General features: G+C 45.2%; 5 protein-coding genes across 5 annotated transcripts; 1 reads left to right on the top strand and 4 right to left on the bottom strand. All coding sequences in view use genetic code 12, as the record gives it.

Moving 5' to 3' along the window:
- Positions 1–254: 254 nt before the first annotated feature.
- Positions 255–794, bottom strand: CXQ87_003869 (uncharacterized protein; the record flags this gene model as incomplete). The annotated part of the gene is made up of 1 exon (XM_025482329.1): positions 255–794. One exon carries the CDS (start codon positions 792–794, stop codon positions 255–257), a length of 540 nt encoding a protein of 179 aa, XP_025336947.1.
- A 1847-nt stretch (positions 795–2641) lies between these two features.
- Positions 2642–3778, bottom strand: CXQ87_003868 (uncharacterized protein; the record flags this gene model as incomplete). Its single annotated transcript, XM_025482328.1, has 1 exon — positions 2642–3778. The coding sequence occupies one exon, from the start codon at positions 3776–3778 to the stop codon at positions 2642–2644; it is 1137 nt and encodes a 378-aa protein (XP_025336946.1).
- A 1327-nt stretch (positions 3779–5105) lies between these two features.
- On the bottom strand, positions 5106–7103 carry CXQ87_003867 (uncharacterized protein; the record flags this gene model as incomplete). The annotated part of the gene is made up of 1 exon (XM_025482327.1): positions 5106–7103. One exon carries the CDS (start codon positions 7101–7103, stop codon positions 5106–5108), a length of 1998 nt encoding a protein of 665 aa, XP_025336945.1.
- A 1219-nt stretch (positions 7104–8322) lies between these two features.
- Positions 8323–11763, top strand: CXQ87_003866 (DNA-directed RNA polymerase III core subunit; the record flags this gene model as incomplete). The annotated part of the gene is made up of 1 exon (XM_025482326.1): positions 8323–11763. One exon carries the CDS (start codon positions 8323–8325, stop codon positions 11761–11763), a length of 3441 nt encoding a protein of 1146 aa, XP_025336944.1.
- A 97-nt stretch (positions 11764–11860) lies between these two features.
- On the bottom strand, positions 11861–15483 carry CXQ87_003865 (tricalbin; the record flags this gene model as incomplete). Its single annotated transcript, XM_025482325.1, has 2 exons — positions 11861–15397; positions 15472–15483. 2 exons carry the CDS (start codon positions 15481–15483, stop codon positions 11861–11863), a joined length of 3549 nt encoding a protein of 1182 aa, XP_025336943.1.
- Positions 15484–15624: the final 141 nt, after the last annotated feature.

Raw genomic sequence — 15624 nt, 5'->3', positions numbered from 1 at the left:
GGCGACATCATAGGTTGAGTACACATGAATATTTCAAAGTGTTACAAGGAGCTTCAAAAGAGGTGAAGCATTGTGGTAATTTAAAAACTCTCCTGTGCATCTTCAAGAATACTTTATCAATTTCCACATTGTTCAGCCTCATCCTTCCCGAGTGACCAGCTGGTGCATCCCAGCCACATGTGCACTTCTACACTTGCCTTTTCATTATATTTATTTTTTTCTACTTTTTCATTTTTTTTTATCACTGCAGAGGCCTAGCACTCCTGGAGAACGAGGAAGATGTTCCCCTGGGTGAGCCGGCTCTCCATATCAGGCACAGGCTGTCTGTACCTTCCGTGAGTCTTCTGCCTGACGCTTCTGAATTCCAGAATGTCGGATGGTGGGGCAGCAGTCACGGGAGAAGAAGAGAAAGTTCTTCTAGGGCTCTTGCGAGCCTCGATGGTTTGCCATTCGCCAGAAGGTCTAGGGCTTCTGCGTGAAGGATTTGGCATTCCATCGATTGGGGAGTTGATGGGGGAACGGTTTGGGCTATCGGTGGGAAAGGAGCCCGAAATTGGCAACTGTGGGGAAGCCTCCACAAAATCGTGGAAAACGTAGCTCTCAAAGTCAAAGGCGTCGTAGGTGCCGGGGACATCGAGAACAAAGGTGACGGCTTCGGCCACGTTGGCGTTGATTTGTGAAATATCGTCAAGAAGCTCGGCGGCATAGGCGGCGGAGTGGACGACGGTGCTGATGGTAGCTGTGAATGCCCTGGAGGCGAGGGAAGTAGTAGCGCTGAGGAAGTTGGCGATCATTGCAAGCTGGTGTATTCTGTGTTCTGTGGTGATGAAGAAAAAAAAAGGATGGGGGAATCGGCCTCTATTTATGTTCTCTTGGGGAGGGATTTGAGGCTGTGGAGGTTTGGGGAAGGTGCAATGGGTTGGTCATTTGTGGGAGGTTGAATGTGGTAAGTCCAGTGGAGGTGGAAGGAGGAAGTTTGAAGAAAAAAAAAGGGAAATTGGAAGAAAGGGATGGAGGGCAATTGGAAGAGATAGGGGGTTGAAGAGGTACATGGATGTTTTTAGAGGATTGGAAGAAACAATGTATCTGGCTTCTGAGAGCTTCATTATGAGATTCGGCAAATTCCTCAGGACAATGGCAGATATCATGAGAATAGCAGCAATATCAAAAAAAGGAAAAAAATTAAAGATCATAAAAGGGGCGAAGTGCTTTTCCTTAAAAACTGGAAGTAGCTTATTGAGAATACCTTTCAGGCTATATCCATCTCTTCACACTGATATTTCGCCGAGGTCAAAAAGCTGAAGAAAGTCACTTGAACATCTGTTGCACAGATTTATCCAAAAAAGTAGACTTTAGTACGGCAGTAAAAGGATAAGTACATCATAGTCAGCCCTGCCGCTGTAAAGGGCTTCAGAGGTGGTGCATCGAAAAAGGTCTCTGATAAATGCTAAGTACCCTTTACGTTATCTGAAGAAGGATCTTCCCCAAATAAAGGAGTACCATTCCGTGATCGTTCCCGATTAAAAAATGCTTCTGATACCAAGGGCTATATTATTATTTGAAGTAGGAGCCCACTCACTTGATACACCTCTCCAAGATTTTGAAATCGATTGTTCAGGTGTAAGGCATCCTTTATCTGACACCCTAAAAGTACGCTTGAAATATTCGAAATTCTTTCTGTGATAACGAAGCTCGAATCCACTTGCTAGCTTCTCTAGTGAAGGCTTCTTCAGTGGAAGGTTTAGCTTTCAACATGTAGTATCTTGAGTCTCTTCAACTAATTCGTGATCGGTAGCTCTCAATAGATAGGCCCAAAAGCTTTGTATAGTAATAAAAGCATAATATAATGGTCCAGTAATAATACTCCGAGCCCCTCAAAATTCAGAGGAATAAGTCAATAATTTTTCTGTATGAAAGCTACAAGCCATTGATCTCACACAATTGGGTCTGCTCTAATACATGGCTCATAGGATTACTACGTTGAGTGTTAGGATGGGGTGTGCATTCATAGTATATACGTGGAAAGAGACTAGGTAAAACTTCCTTGATATGTCAACTAGAAGGACTTCAGTTATTTATAATTGTCAATTAGCCGAGACGCGGTAAAAGCTCGATCACAGGCCAACCCTTATCCCTTGATCTCGGGACCTCGGTAAAGCCTGTGATCTGTGACGGTGTACCTAACATTGGGTTTGTCCACTCGGACAGAAACTGTGGAGAACATTTCATAAACCGCAAAAGAATACTACAATAGCAATTAATGGGAAAGTTATGCTACGTTGTCTGTTTCAGGGAAAGTTGTCATACAATTCTGGCAGAGTACATTCTATTGAAACGGCCAGACTATATTTTGAGTTTCTATCTTGATAGAAAGTAAGCTGCATTGAGTATCTCCGATGCACTGATTGAGAATTAGAGTGTATTCATAATACTTAACCATGATCTATTGGAAGATGACAAGCGAATTGATGAAAAAGAGGCGAGTAGGGAGTGAGCCATGAAGAGGATTTCTACACTGCCTCAAAGTGACACATAGTATTCAAAATTTTTATTTAGCCACGAAAGACCATCAAAGACCTCACATGAGTAAATGAGGTGACTGTTTCAAAACAATTGCCTGCGCGGTCCATTCCAATAAGTCTTACTCATTTGGTTCTCTATAATTACTCAACTCTTCCAGATGCAAGTATTCAATATCGAAGCTACCACCAGAGTCAAGACTTTGAGGTGCGCTCTCTGAAGTAACCTTTTTCGGTGCTCTGGTATACCCAATTGCAGCAATGAGAATTGTAAGAACAGTATACTCACTCAACGATGTATAAGCAATTTGGGCTTTAATATTGGTACCTGTGTCAAAATGAAGAATCGCGAACAATGAAACTTGAGTTAAGATCATAATAGCAGTCAATACCCAAAAGACTAAAACCATAGGAGCACGCCTTGTGAGAAAGGTTGCTGCAAGAAATACTTGAAGTGATCTTGCAGCAGATCCATGATAGAAACTCAATTTTTTTTCTGCAGAGGAAAGAGTCTTCTTGGCGGCTTCACACTCAAGAAAGAGCTCCTGAGTAAAAGCGTCGAGACAATGCCATCCTGGACCGTCTCTCGAGGCGTGAAGAGTGTGGTTTCTCAACTCTTCCTGATAAGAACAAAGGCGGTTCGGATCCTTCAAAGCAAGGGTAGACTGAATTTCAGGGTACAAGTTCACAAGCGAAACATCTTGACAAGCTGGTAAATTGTTTTTCTCGTCACTGTAAATATTCACCTTTGCCATATTCTCTCTGTATTCTTGACACATCTTGTTTCCCAAACTGCAACCTAAACCAAAGCAAGTGAAGAAACAAGCCATTGTTACGACTTGAATGAGCTTGATATTGACGTAAGAAATCTGACGCTCAAAGAAACTTCTCTTGGCCTTCTTTTCTTTGGTATCGACATTCTTGATTTCAAGCTCTTTCCCGGAGGTCTGGGAAACCTCCAAAATGCCCAAGTTCGCTCGAGTTTCATTTTGATGGGGCACCACTTCGTCAACATTTCCGGCCTCTCTGGTTGATGGCCTAGCTTGTGTTGTGCTGCTAGGATTCTCATCTATCGCACTTGGTCGAGATGTTGCGGACTGCGACCTTGGACCTCTCACGGTGGAGTCAGGATTTTCAGCATGCATTGAAGCAGAAGTTGAACCAGCTGAGCCACCAGAGTCTCCTTCCTTACTGCTTCCAAGAGAGTTGCTTTGAAGATTATTCCACTCATGCTGCATGCCTTCTTCAGAGGTTGCCATGTTGCCAATTGTACTTGTCGAAGTAAATCTGCGTGTGGGAAATGTGGAAGAAGAAGATCAGGAAACTTGCTGCTTTTATAGACATCAACCCATGAACGAAACACAGCTGGAACATCGGATGTTTTCACAGGTGTTTCACAGTTTGTTTCACAGTTTGTTTCACAGTTTGTTTCACAGGTTGCGTCAGCATCTGAGCCGACTTTCTTATCCGAAATTTGCGAGAAGGGTAAAAAGTATCTCTTCAACTTTTGTTCATCAGGCTGTCGAGGCCTTAGAAGCGTCAGCATGTCTCAACGCATACGAGAACCTAAAATCTGAACTCACAGCGGGGTTAACTGCGAAAATTCGCTATCTTCAATAAACTGTAGTAACACTGAACTATATCTAGATGATCGCCCACTTAGGTGAGCCTGATTTTTTAAACTCTTCCGAAACATACCTCTAATGTCTTTTGCATGCGTTCAAGCAAAAGGAGCACAATCACAACCTCACTTAGCGCCGCACGTCACAATTACTTTGCAAAAAATACATTCGCTGGCCTTATTGAAAAAAAAAAAAAAAAAAAAAAAAAAAAACCAGAGCCTTTATCCATCGACCTTGTGCCAATTCTTTTTTTTCTAGAATTAGAATCACTGCCATATAAGTCAATCAAAGTAACCAGCAGCTGATTCTATAGGAATAAGCAACATCTAGTCCTAATGCTGAGATGCGCGATTGTTAGGTTACGGCCCCTTCTGGGCACTGGTTTGAGCCTCACGTGTACTACATACTCTGAAACAAGTCTTTTATGTTTGATCGACAACTTGAAACACTTGATGAGGTTTCATCCTATGATATTATTTAGCATCCACTACTTCACCTGAAACTACACCAAATCCCAGGTGCTGTAGGGGCAAAGCCTTGCCATAAGATTAAGGCTCTTTAGGGAATATATACTATAACGTGACGAAGATTCCTAAGCTTGTAACCTAACAGCGATGTAGGTTAAAATTTGAATAATTCTCATTCTTTCTAACGTAGTGGATTCCTGGCAAGCCCTAGATCTTGATACATGGGTACATGATCGTACTGCTTACAGATTAAGGTGTAGTTGCACTTGGAATTAGAAATGGCGGAAAATATTAAAATTTAATACCCCGCAAGTGTTTCAGATTGTAAATCAAACGGTGGAAAACATTTCAGAATTTATAGTACCCACGAGGCTTTAGCTCACGGCTAAGGTGTGTTTTTAGAGTAAATTGAGTGGCTTACGACGTAAAGAAACAAAAATAACGTTGTTCCAGCTCATTAACGCCAGACGATGAGAATAGTAGATGTAATATGCCTTTCAAGGATCAGCAATCACGAGTCTCATCGGCCAGAAGTAGGCCTTCTCGCCCTTATCAACAAGCAATACAACTATCAAGCAAAACGACGAGAGATAACCTGAATCCTGCGAGATCGACTCGAGACGATTGGGAATTTTACCCTCAATGAGTTCCTCTGGAAGATGGAAAGCACAAGCCGTCGGATTACCGGCAACTGGGTACCTGAAATTGTGCCAGTGTACCGATGGCAAACCTCTTTGATCAGTCAACGTCGTCGTTTTAATGTGACCGTCTAACTCATCAAGAATGACCACGAGCCTACGCACACGAATCTTCAAATCCTCTACCAGTACTTCACCGGAAGCCAAAGTCTCAAAGCTCAACGGAAGAATAAACTGGAATTTCAAAAGATCCGAGAGCTTCATTCCAGGTGTTGCAATGACGCTGTCACCAAACCCTCCAGACAGTTTGAAACGATCATTTAATACAAGACGGATAGAAAGGGGCACGTTTGCAGTTCCGATTGTAAGAACTTCATCTCTGGTTGCTCTCAGACATCTCGAATTGTGGTCAAGTGCTTCCACTGCCTGGTTGCCAATCGTAAGACAAGTCGAAGCATATGGCTCACTAGTATTAGAGACATCACCCCCTGTAATTGGTTTTTCTGTGACCAAAGGAAGGATTGAGTGTGGTTTTGGCACTTGAGCAGTGAATAGCCGAGAAATACTCTTCACCTTTTGTTTCATAAAGTCAAAGACGTAGTTTGAAAAGCACACTTCTTCTTTCTTAGCCTGAGCTGGTTCTCTACCGTCCACGGAACCGAATACATGGCTGGAGGACCCGTTAGTGTGGGACTGGACTAGACACAGCAGAAAGCTGTTCCTATTCTCAAACAAGGTTATTTGAAACATCTTCTTAAAAGCTATCAAATACCCTTCCGTACGTGAGTCTTGAATCAACAGGGTTCGTGCTGTCGAGCTGCTTCCATAGTACTCCTGGTCGTCCAAGGCTTTGTAGTTTATGCGTTCTTGGGTCTCTTGTGCTACGTTCAATTCCATAAATGTTGAAGCGGATACGCTTGGAAGGCTCTTGTGAGAGACCTTCACCGAAATACGCAACCCATAGCTCCTTGTGAGGTCCTTGGTGAAAAAGGATGGACCAAGGTCTGGTAAAGCGATATCTGGACAAATATCCAAAGGTGTTTTGGAGAGAACGACCGTGCAAAACGGAGCCTTTTTGAACAACACCTCGGTCTTCACTTCCTTGAAAAAGTGCCCTTGTTCATGTACACTGACAAACTCCTGGAGCTCAATGGAGATTTCCGAAATCACAAAGAGTTCCGCCAACCTTTTGTCATTTCGCAGACCTGAAACCTGGAGTTTCAAAGAGAGAAAATCCGATACGAGCATTTTTGGAAGCACGATACGATGGTACGCTTTTTGGTGAAACCATGAGGCTTGCTTGAATTCGGCGTTGAACTTCAAACGAGCATCACCAACTAACTGGTGCTCAGACCCTGACATCATTTCACATCCAGCTCCATAAAGCAGATGCGTCATGGGGAACTTTGGTCCTGGAAAGAACCTGAGATCCTCTCCACATACGTAAAAGCAACTCCCCAAAATCGGCATCAACAGCTCGTACTTTGACCTGTCAAATGTCAAGAAGGTGCGCCGAACTTGGAAAACCACCTTTGTGGTATCTGGAGGAGGGCTTTGTCCAAAGGAGGGGATACCGTTCCGAGAACGTGCATTTTTAATGAAAATATCCTGATCAAGGTCGTTCACGTCGTGCTTCTGTAGCGGTTGGAACTCCGTCACTTGGTGAAAATTTCCGGAGATTTTGCAACCAAGTGATTTTAGCCTGTGGGCGCCCTTATCCAAAGATTTCGAGAACTCGCTTTGGATAGCGTAGAAATCTGTTCCATAGTTACGGAAAAGAAACAAAGTGTCCAATTTTGGCGGTGGCGATGTTTCGCCTTGAATTGCGTATTCGGTAGGTGTGCTGAAGAATCCCATGTTTGGTGCTTGTAGAGGAAGGATTTGTGGGCTTTATATAATTGGGTAATTTGTTGGTTTCCTCTTGCCTGGAAAGGGGGAGGAGGTTTTGCTTTGATGTCGCTTTCGTAAAAGGAAAGTTCTCTTTTCAATGACTTCGTTGTAATAGGAAACTTCTACCTTGGGTCAACACTTTTTGGTAAGCACAGACGTCATCGCTTTTGATTCTTGCCTTCTTTGGCCAAAATTCGTTTTTGCTGTATTGGCTGCGCTTACTATTATCAAGTCACCCAACTTGTTTTTCTTTCCACTTCCACTTTACAGTTGATAGAGTGATTTGACTCCAAGATAGGCAGTATTAACTTGTTGGATCAGAAATTGCAAGAATACTCAGTTTCTCTTACTAGCTCAAAACTGCCTGTCATGACATCCAACTGGTATAGACCACCTCTCACTACATTCTTCACGTTTCTTGCATTTCACTTCCAACTCGGATCTACAACACAGCATTAAGGGCGTATTCAATCAGGCCAATTTCCTTTAGTGGTGTTAGTGCTAGAATGCCGAATATTTAGCCAATTTGATCCTGGATTGGCCAATTTGAGCCTCGAAAACACCAATGTGACCGCAAGAGTCCGAGTTCTAGTTATACTGTAGGAGAATATCGTAATGGAGCATGGCCATGGAACGGTACCTAACTTGATGTTCAGGTATTGATCAAAACCGATTCTAGGCAGTTAAATAACATGAAATCAGATATAGGAAATAGCATCAAAGCCTAAAAAGGCAAGCTTGAATGTCCTCAGGTTTGGTAGTTCTCACTGACCCACAAGAACTGCTATTTGAGAAGGAAACATAGCGACCTACCAAATCAGGTTTTTCAACAAATTTCATGATAGCCCCAAAATCAAAAACAATTCAATGGCATTGAACCACCAGAATACATTTTATCTGGAAAAGGTGAAAAATTCCCAAGTGCATCTAATCGATGCCTTGATGCGTAAGCAGAATGAGACACACCTACAAGCCAACGAACATTCTCAACACCTCTACAAAATCAACCAGCACCAAATTTTCCAAATTCTTCTAATAAAAACAATAAGTCAATCTACTTAATGCCCTAATGTCCACCCCAAGGTGTAATTGATGGGGTGGGCCTGGGACAATACATACACCCGTGCACCAGGCCATCTCAGATCAGCTCTTCTCATCAACTCCACCAACCATTCACCAAACAAATATGGAAGTGGACGACTCGTTCCTGCCTCTTCTCCAGGAGGAGTACAAGGGCAAAAAGCTCCATGACCCCATCAACACCGCCGAGGACAAGTGGCAGCTTTTGCCTGCGTTCCTAAAGGTCAAGGGTTTGGTGAAACAGCACTTGGACTCGTTCAACTACTTTGTGGATGTGGATTTGAAGAAGATCATCCGGGCAAACGAGTTGGTGCTTTCCGACGTGGACCCGCTGTTTTACTTGAAGTACTTGGACATCCGTGTGGGTCACAAACTGACCCTGGCGCCTGGAACCAAGGAGGTGATTATGCCTCCACACGAGTGCAGACTCCGTGATTTGACATATTCGGCGCCAATCTACGTGGATGTGGAGTATACACGTGGCAGAAAGATCATCATGCACAAGGACTTGGAGATTGGCCGAATGCCCGTGATGTTGCGTTCCAACAAGTGTGTTTTGGACGGCATCGACGAGGCCAAGATGGCCCAGCTTGAGGAGTGTCCGATCGACCCTGGTGGATACTTTATTGTCAACGGTACGGAGAAGGTCATTTTGGTTCAGGAGCAGCTTTCCAAGAACAGAATCATTGTGGAGGCGGACGAGAAGAAGGGCATCGTCCAGGCCTCCGTCACCTCGTCTACCCACGAGAGAAAGTCCAAGACCTATGTTATTTCCAAAAACGACAAGATCTACTTGAAACACAACTCCATCGCCGAGGATGTCCCTATCGTGGTGGCCTTGAAAGCCGCCGGTATCGTTTCAGATATGGAGGTGTTGCAGCTAGTCTGTGGCTCGAATCCCCAGTATCAGGACCTTTTCGCCATCAACTTCGAAGAGGCCGCCAAACTCGGCGTCTTCACACAGCAGCAGGCGCTTCTATTCATCGGAAGAAGAGTCAAGACCGTCCGTCGTGCCGGTGCTCCTAGACTTTCCCAGCTCCAAGAAGGTATCGAGGCAATTGCCACCACTGTGATTGCCCATTTGACAGTCTCCGACCTTAACTTCCGTGAAAAGGCTTTGTACATAGCCATCATGGCCCGTAGAGTGTTGATGACCATGCACAACCCTGCTATGGTGGACGACAGAGATTACGTGGGTAACAAGCGTCTAGAGCTTGCTGGCCAGCTTATGTCCTTGCTTTTCGAGGATTTGTTCAAGAAGTTCAACTCGGACTTCAAGGCTAACATTGACAAGATTATGAAGAAGCCCAGTCGAACCTCTGAGTTTGATGCTTTGCTTTCCATCAACATTCATTCCAACAACATCACAATGGGCATGAACCGTGCTATCTCGACAGGTAACTGGTCGCTTAAGCGTTTTAAGATGGAGAGAGCCGGTGTCACCCATGTGTTGTCTCGTTTGTCTTATATCTCTGCTTTGGGTATGATGACTCGTATTTCCTCCCAGTTTGAGAAATCCAGAAAAGTTTCTGGTCCTAGAGCTTTGCAGCCATCGCAGTTTGGTATGTTGTGTACTTCTGATACTCCAGAAGGTGAGGCGTGTGGTTTGGTGAAGAACTTGGCCCTCATGACACATATCACCACTGACGATGAAGAAGGCCCCATCAGAAAATTGTGTTTTATTTTGGGCTGTGAAGACATCATGAGCATCGACTCTGCCACTCTTTACTCCGAAGGCAACTTCGGTATCTTTTTGAATGGTACAATGATCGGAACAACCCGTTTCCCTGTGAAGTTTGTTAGAGACTTCCGTGCCATGAGGCGTACAGGCAAGATTTCCGAATTTGTTTCCATTTTCACAAACACTCATCAGGCTGCTGTTCACATCGCTACGGACGGTGGCCGTATTTGTCGTCCGCTTATTATTATTGACGAAAAGACAAAATTACCGAAGGTCAGGGCCCACCATTTGGAGAAACTCTTGGCTGGTGATTGGGCTTTTGACGACTTTTTGTACCATGGACTCGTGGAGTATTTGGATGTCAACGAGGAAAATGATTCCTTAATTGCATTGTACGAAAAAGACCTAGCAGAGAACAACCTCCCGTACACCCATCTCGAGATTGAGCCTTTCACCGTTTTGGGTGCAGTTGCTGGTTTGATTCCATACCCACATCACAACCAGTCTCCAAGAAACACATACCAGTGTGCTATGGGTAAACAAGCCATTGGTGCCATTGCATACAATCAATTCAGAAGAATTGACACACTTCTATACTTCATGGTCTATCCACAGCAACCGATGGTGAAAACCAAGACCATCGAGTTGATTGACTATGACAAGTTGCCTGCTGGACAAAATGCCACTGTTGCAGTCATGTCGTATTCGGGTTACGATATCGAGGATGCCTTGGTGTTGAACAAGGCCTCCATTGATCGTGGTTTCGGTAGATGTCAGGTGGTCAGAAAGAACACCATTCAGCTTAAGAGATACCCTAACCATACCAAGGATATTGTGGCAGGTATGCGTGTTGATGAAAACGGTGAGCCAATCTTTTCCCACTCAGCATTGGGCCCCGATGGTCTCGGTGAAGTTGGTATGAAGGTTGAAAATGGTCAGGTTTACGCCAACAAGCAGGTTCCTGTGAATGCCGGTGAATCTGTTTTGGGAGATACGAGCCCACCTGGTACCGAATCTCACAGAGAAACACCAGCGTACTACAAGGGTCCTGAACCTTCCTACGTGGATCAGGTCATGATGTCTGTTTCCGACAACGATCAGGCACTTATCAAGGTGTTGATGAGACAGACGCGAAGACCAGAGCTTGGCGATAAATTCTCGTCCAGACACGGTCAGAAGGGTGTTTGTGGTATCATTGTGCAGCAGGAAGATTTGCCTTTCAATGACGACGGTATCTCCCCTGACATTATCATGAACCCTCACGGTTTCCCATCTCGTATGACAGTTGGTAAAATGATGGAATTGATTTCCGGTAAGGCTGGTGTGTTGAACGGTAGTCTCGAATATGGTACCTGTTTTGGCGGCTCCAAATTGGAAGAGATGTCTCAAATTTTGGTTGACAAGGGATTCAACTATTCGGGTAAGGACATGTTGTATTCCGGAATTACAGGTGAGTGTCTCCAAGCCTATATTTTCTTCGGTCCTATCTACTACCAGAAGTTGAAGCATATGGTGTTGGACAAGATGCATGCTAGAGCAAGAGGTCCAAGAGCCGTCTTGACTAGACAGCCTACGGAAGGTAGATCCAGAGATGGTGGTTTGAGATTGGGTGAGATGGAAAGAGACTGTGTTATCGCCTATGGTGCTTCGCAGCTCTTACTAGAAAGATTGATGGTTTCTTCGGATGCTTTCGAAGTCGACGTGTGCAACAACTGTGGTTTGATGGGTTACAGCTCTTGGTGTAAGACCTGTAAGAGCTCCGAGTACATCATCAAGATGACCATTCCATACGCTGCCAAGTTGTTGTTCCAGGAACTCTTATCCATGAACATCGCCCCAAGATTGAAGTTGGGTGATGTCTTCTAACCTACAAGGAACATTGTATCATAGATCTTATTTGCATGGCGAGATCGCTAGATCCCCGAACACTAAAATAAATGAAGATAGAAAACAATTATTAAAATCACTCATCGGAAGATTTGCCGAAATGTAAGCCCTTACGAAGACCCTTTCCGACAGTTCCAAGACCCTTGCCGACACCTTTGCCGACGCCCTTACCAACACCTTTACCAAGGTGTCCAACAGCGCCCACACCGGAACCGACAAGACCAAAGTTACCGGAATCAGCCTTACAGTGAAGAATGAACTTTGGCTCGAAACTGGCTGAGAAGAAGGCCACACCAGCATCCTGGTCATCTTCATCGTACAATGGCACAGTGAACTCGGTTTCTCCCTCTGGTTTCATCTCAGACAAATGGATGTAACCAATACCCAACAAGTCGTCAGACTCTGGACCGACATCCCAGTCAAACACAACCACTTTAATGACAGTGTCGTACTTGTTGACAAGCTCAACCTCGGTGGGCTCGTTCCATTGTGGGTTCAAGGTCTTCTTGATCTTCTTACTCTTGAAGAAAGCATCCTTCTCGGTGTTCAAGTGCAACTTCACGTATGGGTCAGACTTACCGTTACGGTCACCAGCAGGAAGGTCCTCGGCATTCTTAGCTGTGATGGTCAAAACACCACAGTTGTCCATGGAGTCCTGAGGTGGGATACCAGAAGTGTAAATGACAGGCATCCAAGAACTCTGCAACTTGATGGTTGCTGTGACAGAACCAGACAATGTGATGGTAGTTGTTTTGTTGAAAGAGTCCTTCAACAAGTCCAACACCTTGAAAGTTCCCTCGGCAGCTGGCTTCTCCAACTTGTTGGCATCCTTCTTCTTCTGAAGTCTGAAAGTCACCTCGGAACTCTCCAACTCCTTGACTGTGAATTCACCTGTAGTTGTCAGGGTAGTCTTATTCTGCTTCAATCTTGGAGTAACAAAGTCGTGAAGACCGTGGTTATCGAAGAAAGCCTGGAGGTACAATCCCTCCTTGGAGGATTCGATCTCGGAAAGCTCGTAAACAAACACACCGCTCTTGTACTCCAATAACTCGTCCAAGCCCAAGTTCAATTTGCCGGAACTGAGCTGTTCCTTCTCCTCTTGCTCTTCCTTCTGACGCTTCTCCTGTTCCTCCAAATACTCGGAAGCCTCCTTCTCACCCTTCTCCTTGACCAATTTGTCGGACTCCTTCTTGACTTCCTCTTGTTGCTTGCGCTCTTCCTCCTCTTCTCTAATGTCTTGCATTGTCATGACTGGCAACACAGGGTAGAACGACAAGGAGTAGGTCACAGTACCCTTAGGTCCCTTCTTGTGGATCAACTTAGAGGTACGCTGTTTTGGATCAACAGTCTCAATGTAGTTACCCTTGTTGTCTTTCTGGATCAATGGCTGCAATTTCACATCGAACGAACCCAAAGTTCTATCTGGGCCCATCTTCTCCGTATCCATCACTTCCAAAGTCAACTTCTGATTAGGCGATGAGATAGTCACATAGTGCACTTCATTCCAAGTGGGGGTCAAAGTCGAGTCGAAATAGGCTGTTCTTCGTCTCTCACTTCCGTTCACCAAAATACGAACATATGGATCAACCTTACCAATAGTCTCCAAGTTACGCAAGTCCTCGGCGCTTTGCACGCTGACTCTGACAACACCAATTGGTGGAGTGTAACCAGCGGTACCCTCAGCACCTTCCAACATGACAGGTTTCCAGAACGAGTTGATCTGGATTTCACCACCATTTGGCAATTGGAACCATGGATCGTCGACCATGGCAGCATCAATCAAATCGTTCAATCTCTTGACAATAGCATTGATCACCTTACCCTTGTCGTCCTTAATCAAGATCTTGACTCTAGTCTTAGCACGGTTGAAGATAATCATCTCCTTGGCATCCGACCAGGTAGGACTGTTGGTTTTCTTTTGAACACCGGTCTGGACAACACACTTACCTTGGACCCAGATCTCAGCAGAAGTAGTCAATGGTTCCTGACTCTCACCCTCAGACTTCAAGTGTCTGGCACCAGCAACTTCAATTCTGGCGATACCACTGTTGAGTTCAGGAGGAGGAATGACAGCACCGTCGGCTTGTCTTTGAGAAACCAAAGTAGGCATGTAGTGCATCGACAACAGCAACTCACCAACAGGCTTGTTGTTACGGATAATAGGAGCAGTAATATCCTGCTGCTCCTTGTCTCTAAAAGTCTCCAAATCGTACTGGATCGAACCGATCTGGTTGTCCTTCCTGCGCTTGTGCTTGTCCAAAATGTTGATGTTCAAAGGCTCCGAGAAGGTGTTCACCAAGACATACAAACGCTCGTTCCAAACGGGCTCTGTAGTGTCGTCCTTAACCGAAGTGTGCTCAAGAACCTCCTTAGAGTAACCAAAAGTAACGTATGGGTCGACGGTGTTGTTGATACCGCCAAAGTTTCTCAAACCCTTGGCGTGCTTGACGTCGATAACCAAAAGACCCACGGCGGAGTTCAAAGGAGCACCGGCCATCAATTGCTGGACATTCAACTGGAAGGAGAGCGGCGAGAACAAAATAGGACCAGCGTATTTCTTGATCATCTCGTTGATGAGCGGAAACAAACCAGGGATGGCCAAAACCTCCCAGTTGAAGGACGTGTTACCCAAAAGTCTCGAGTTGAAATCGATATGAGGAGCCTCCATCAACGAGGCACTGATGGTCTCGATGTGAGGGAAGGCAGTCATCATTCTCAATCTGACTCTGAGCAAACAGTGGAAGGAAACGTCAGAAACAGCAACGGGAATCTCAACACCAAAGATGTTGGCCACAGTGATGACTTTCTCGTTGACATTGTTCTTCTGCTGCTTGTTGTTGGAATCAGCCAAAGAGTTGGGCGTGAAAGCCACACCCCAGTCCATAACCACGACATCGTCAGCGGTGCCAGCCAAAGTCTTGACATTGACGATTCTAGGAGGCTTGGTACCAGCAGTGAAAGTATCGAGCCACAAGGCCTTCACAAACGCAGGGGCAGGCGAGGCAGCCAAAATGGGGTTCACCTGTTCAGTGACAATCTGAGCCACCGAGGGCTCCAAAAAGTGCCAGAACTTCTCCATAAACACATTGAGCCAGTCCATGGTCTCGTAGTCGTTTTCAATCAGCTTCACGGAAAACTCTCTCTGGGCCACCTCACGCAACGACTGTCTGTACTTTCTGACAGAACTACGGTACAAGATGCCAAAGACAAGCATAATGAAGAAAACGGGAGCCAACGAAAAACGGAACCATCCCACAATCCACGACAACAAGCCGCTGAGAATCATGTAGGCCACATTGTGGTACCAGTCGCCAAAGGCAACGGCAGGCAAGTAATTGTCGAAAAAGGAGCCCTTCAGCAACAAGTCAGTAGCTTCATCTTCAGCAGTCAACTTCTCATGGTGGTCGTATCCGCCCACCTCTTTCCATCCTCTGTAAGCAGGAGGCACCGGCTGCCTAGGTTCAGGTTTTTCGTGCTCACAGTCATCGAAATTGTAATCCTCACTGACGGTCCAATCGGTTGTTTTTGTGTTCACCGTGGTGTCCTTACCTTTTTCAACCTCGGTCTTGATATCCTCAAGTTGCTGATCTTCCAAAGGAACCTGCTCCGGGGACTGAGAATCTCGTTGGGCTGTTGTTAGAAGAGTTTTGAGATTGAGTTGGAAATACATACATCCGTTGCGCGTACGGGAGCCAGCATGGTGTTGGAGTTGTTGCTAGTTGGAAATTGCACGGTAGTAGAAGTTGCTTGGTCGTGCGGGCTCAAAAGGGTGAATGTTGAAGTGGAGGCTGAATTTGGGCGAATTGAGTTCTGAAAGTTGGTATACCCACTCAATTGGGT

This window comes from Candidozyma duobushaemuli (genome assembly GCF_002926085.2).
Source record: "Candidozyma duobushaemuli strain B09383 chromosome Unknown D_B09383, whole genome shotgun sequence".
Taxonomy (NCBI): Eukaryota; Fungi; Ascomycota; class Pichiomycetes; order Serinales; family Metschnikowiaceae; genus Candidozyma; species Candidozyma duobushaemuli.
Note: the sequence above shows the minus strand (reverse complement) of the source record. Positions and strands in the feature narration are given on the sequence as shown.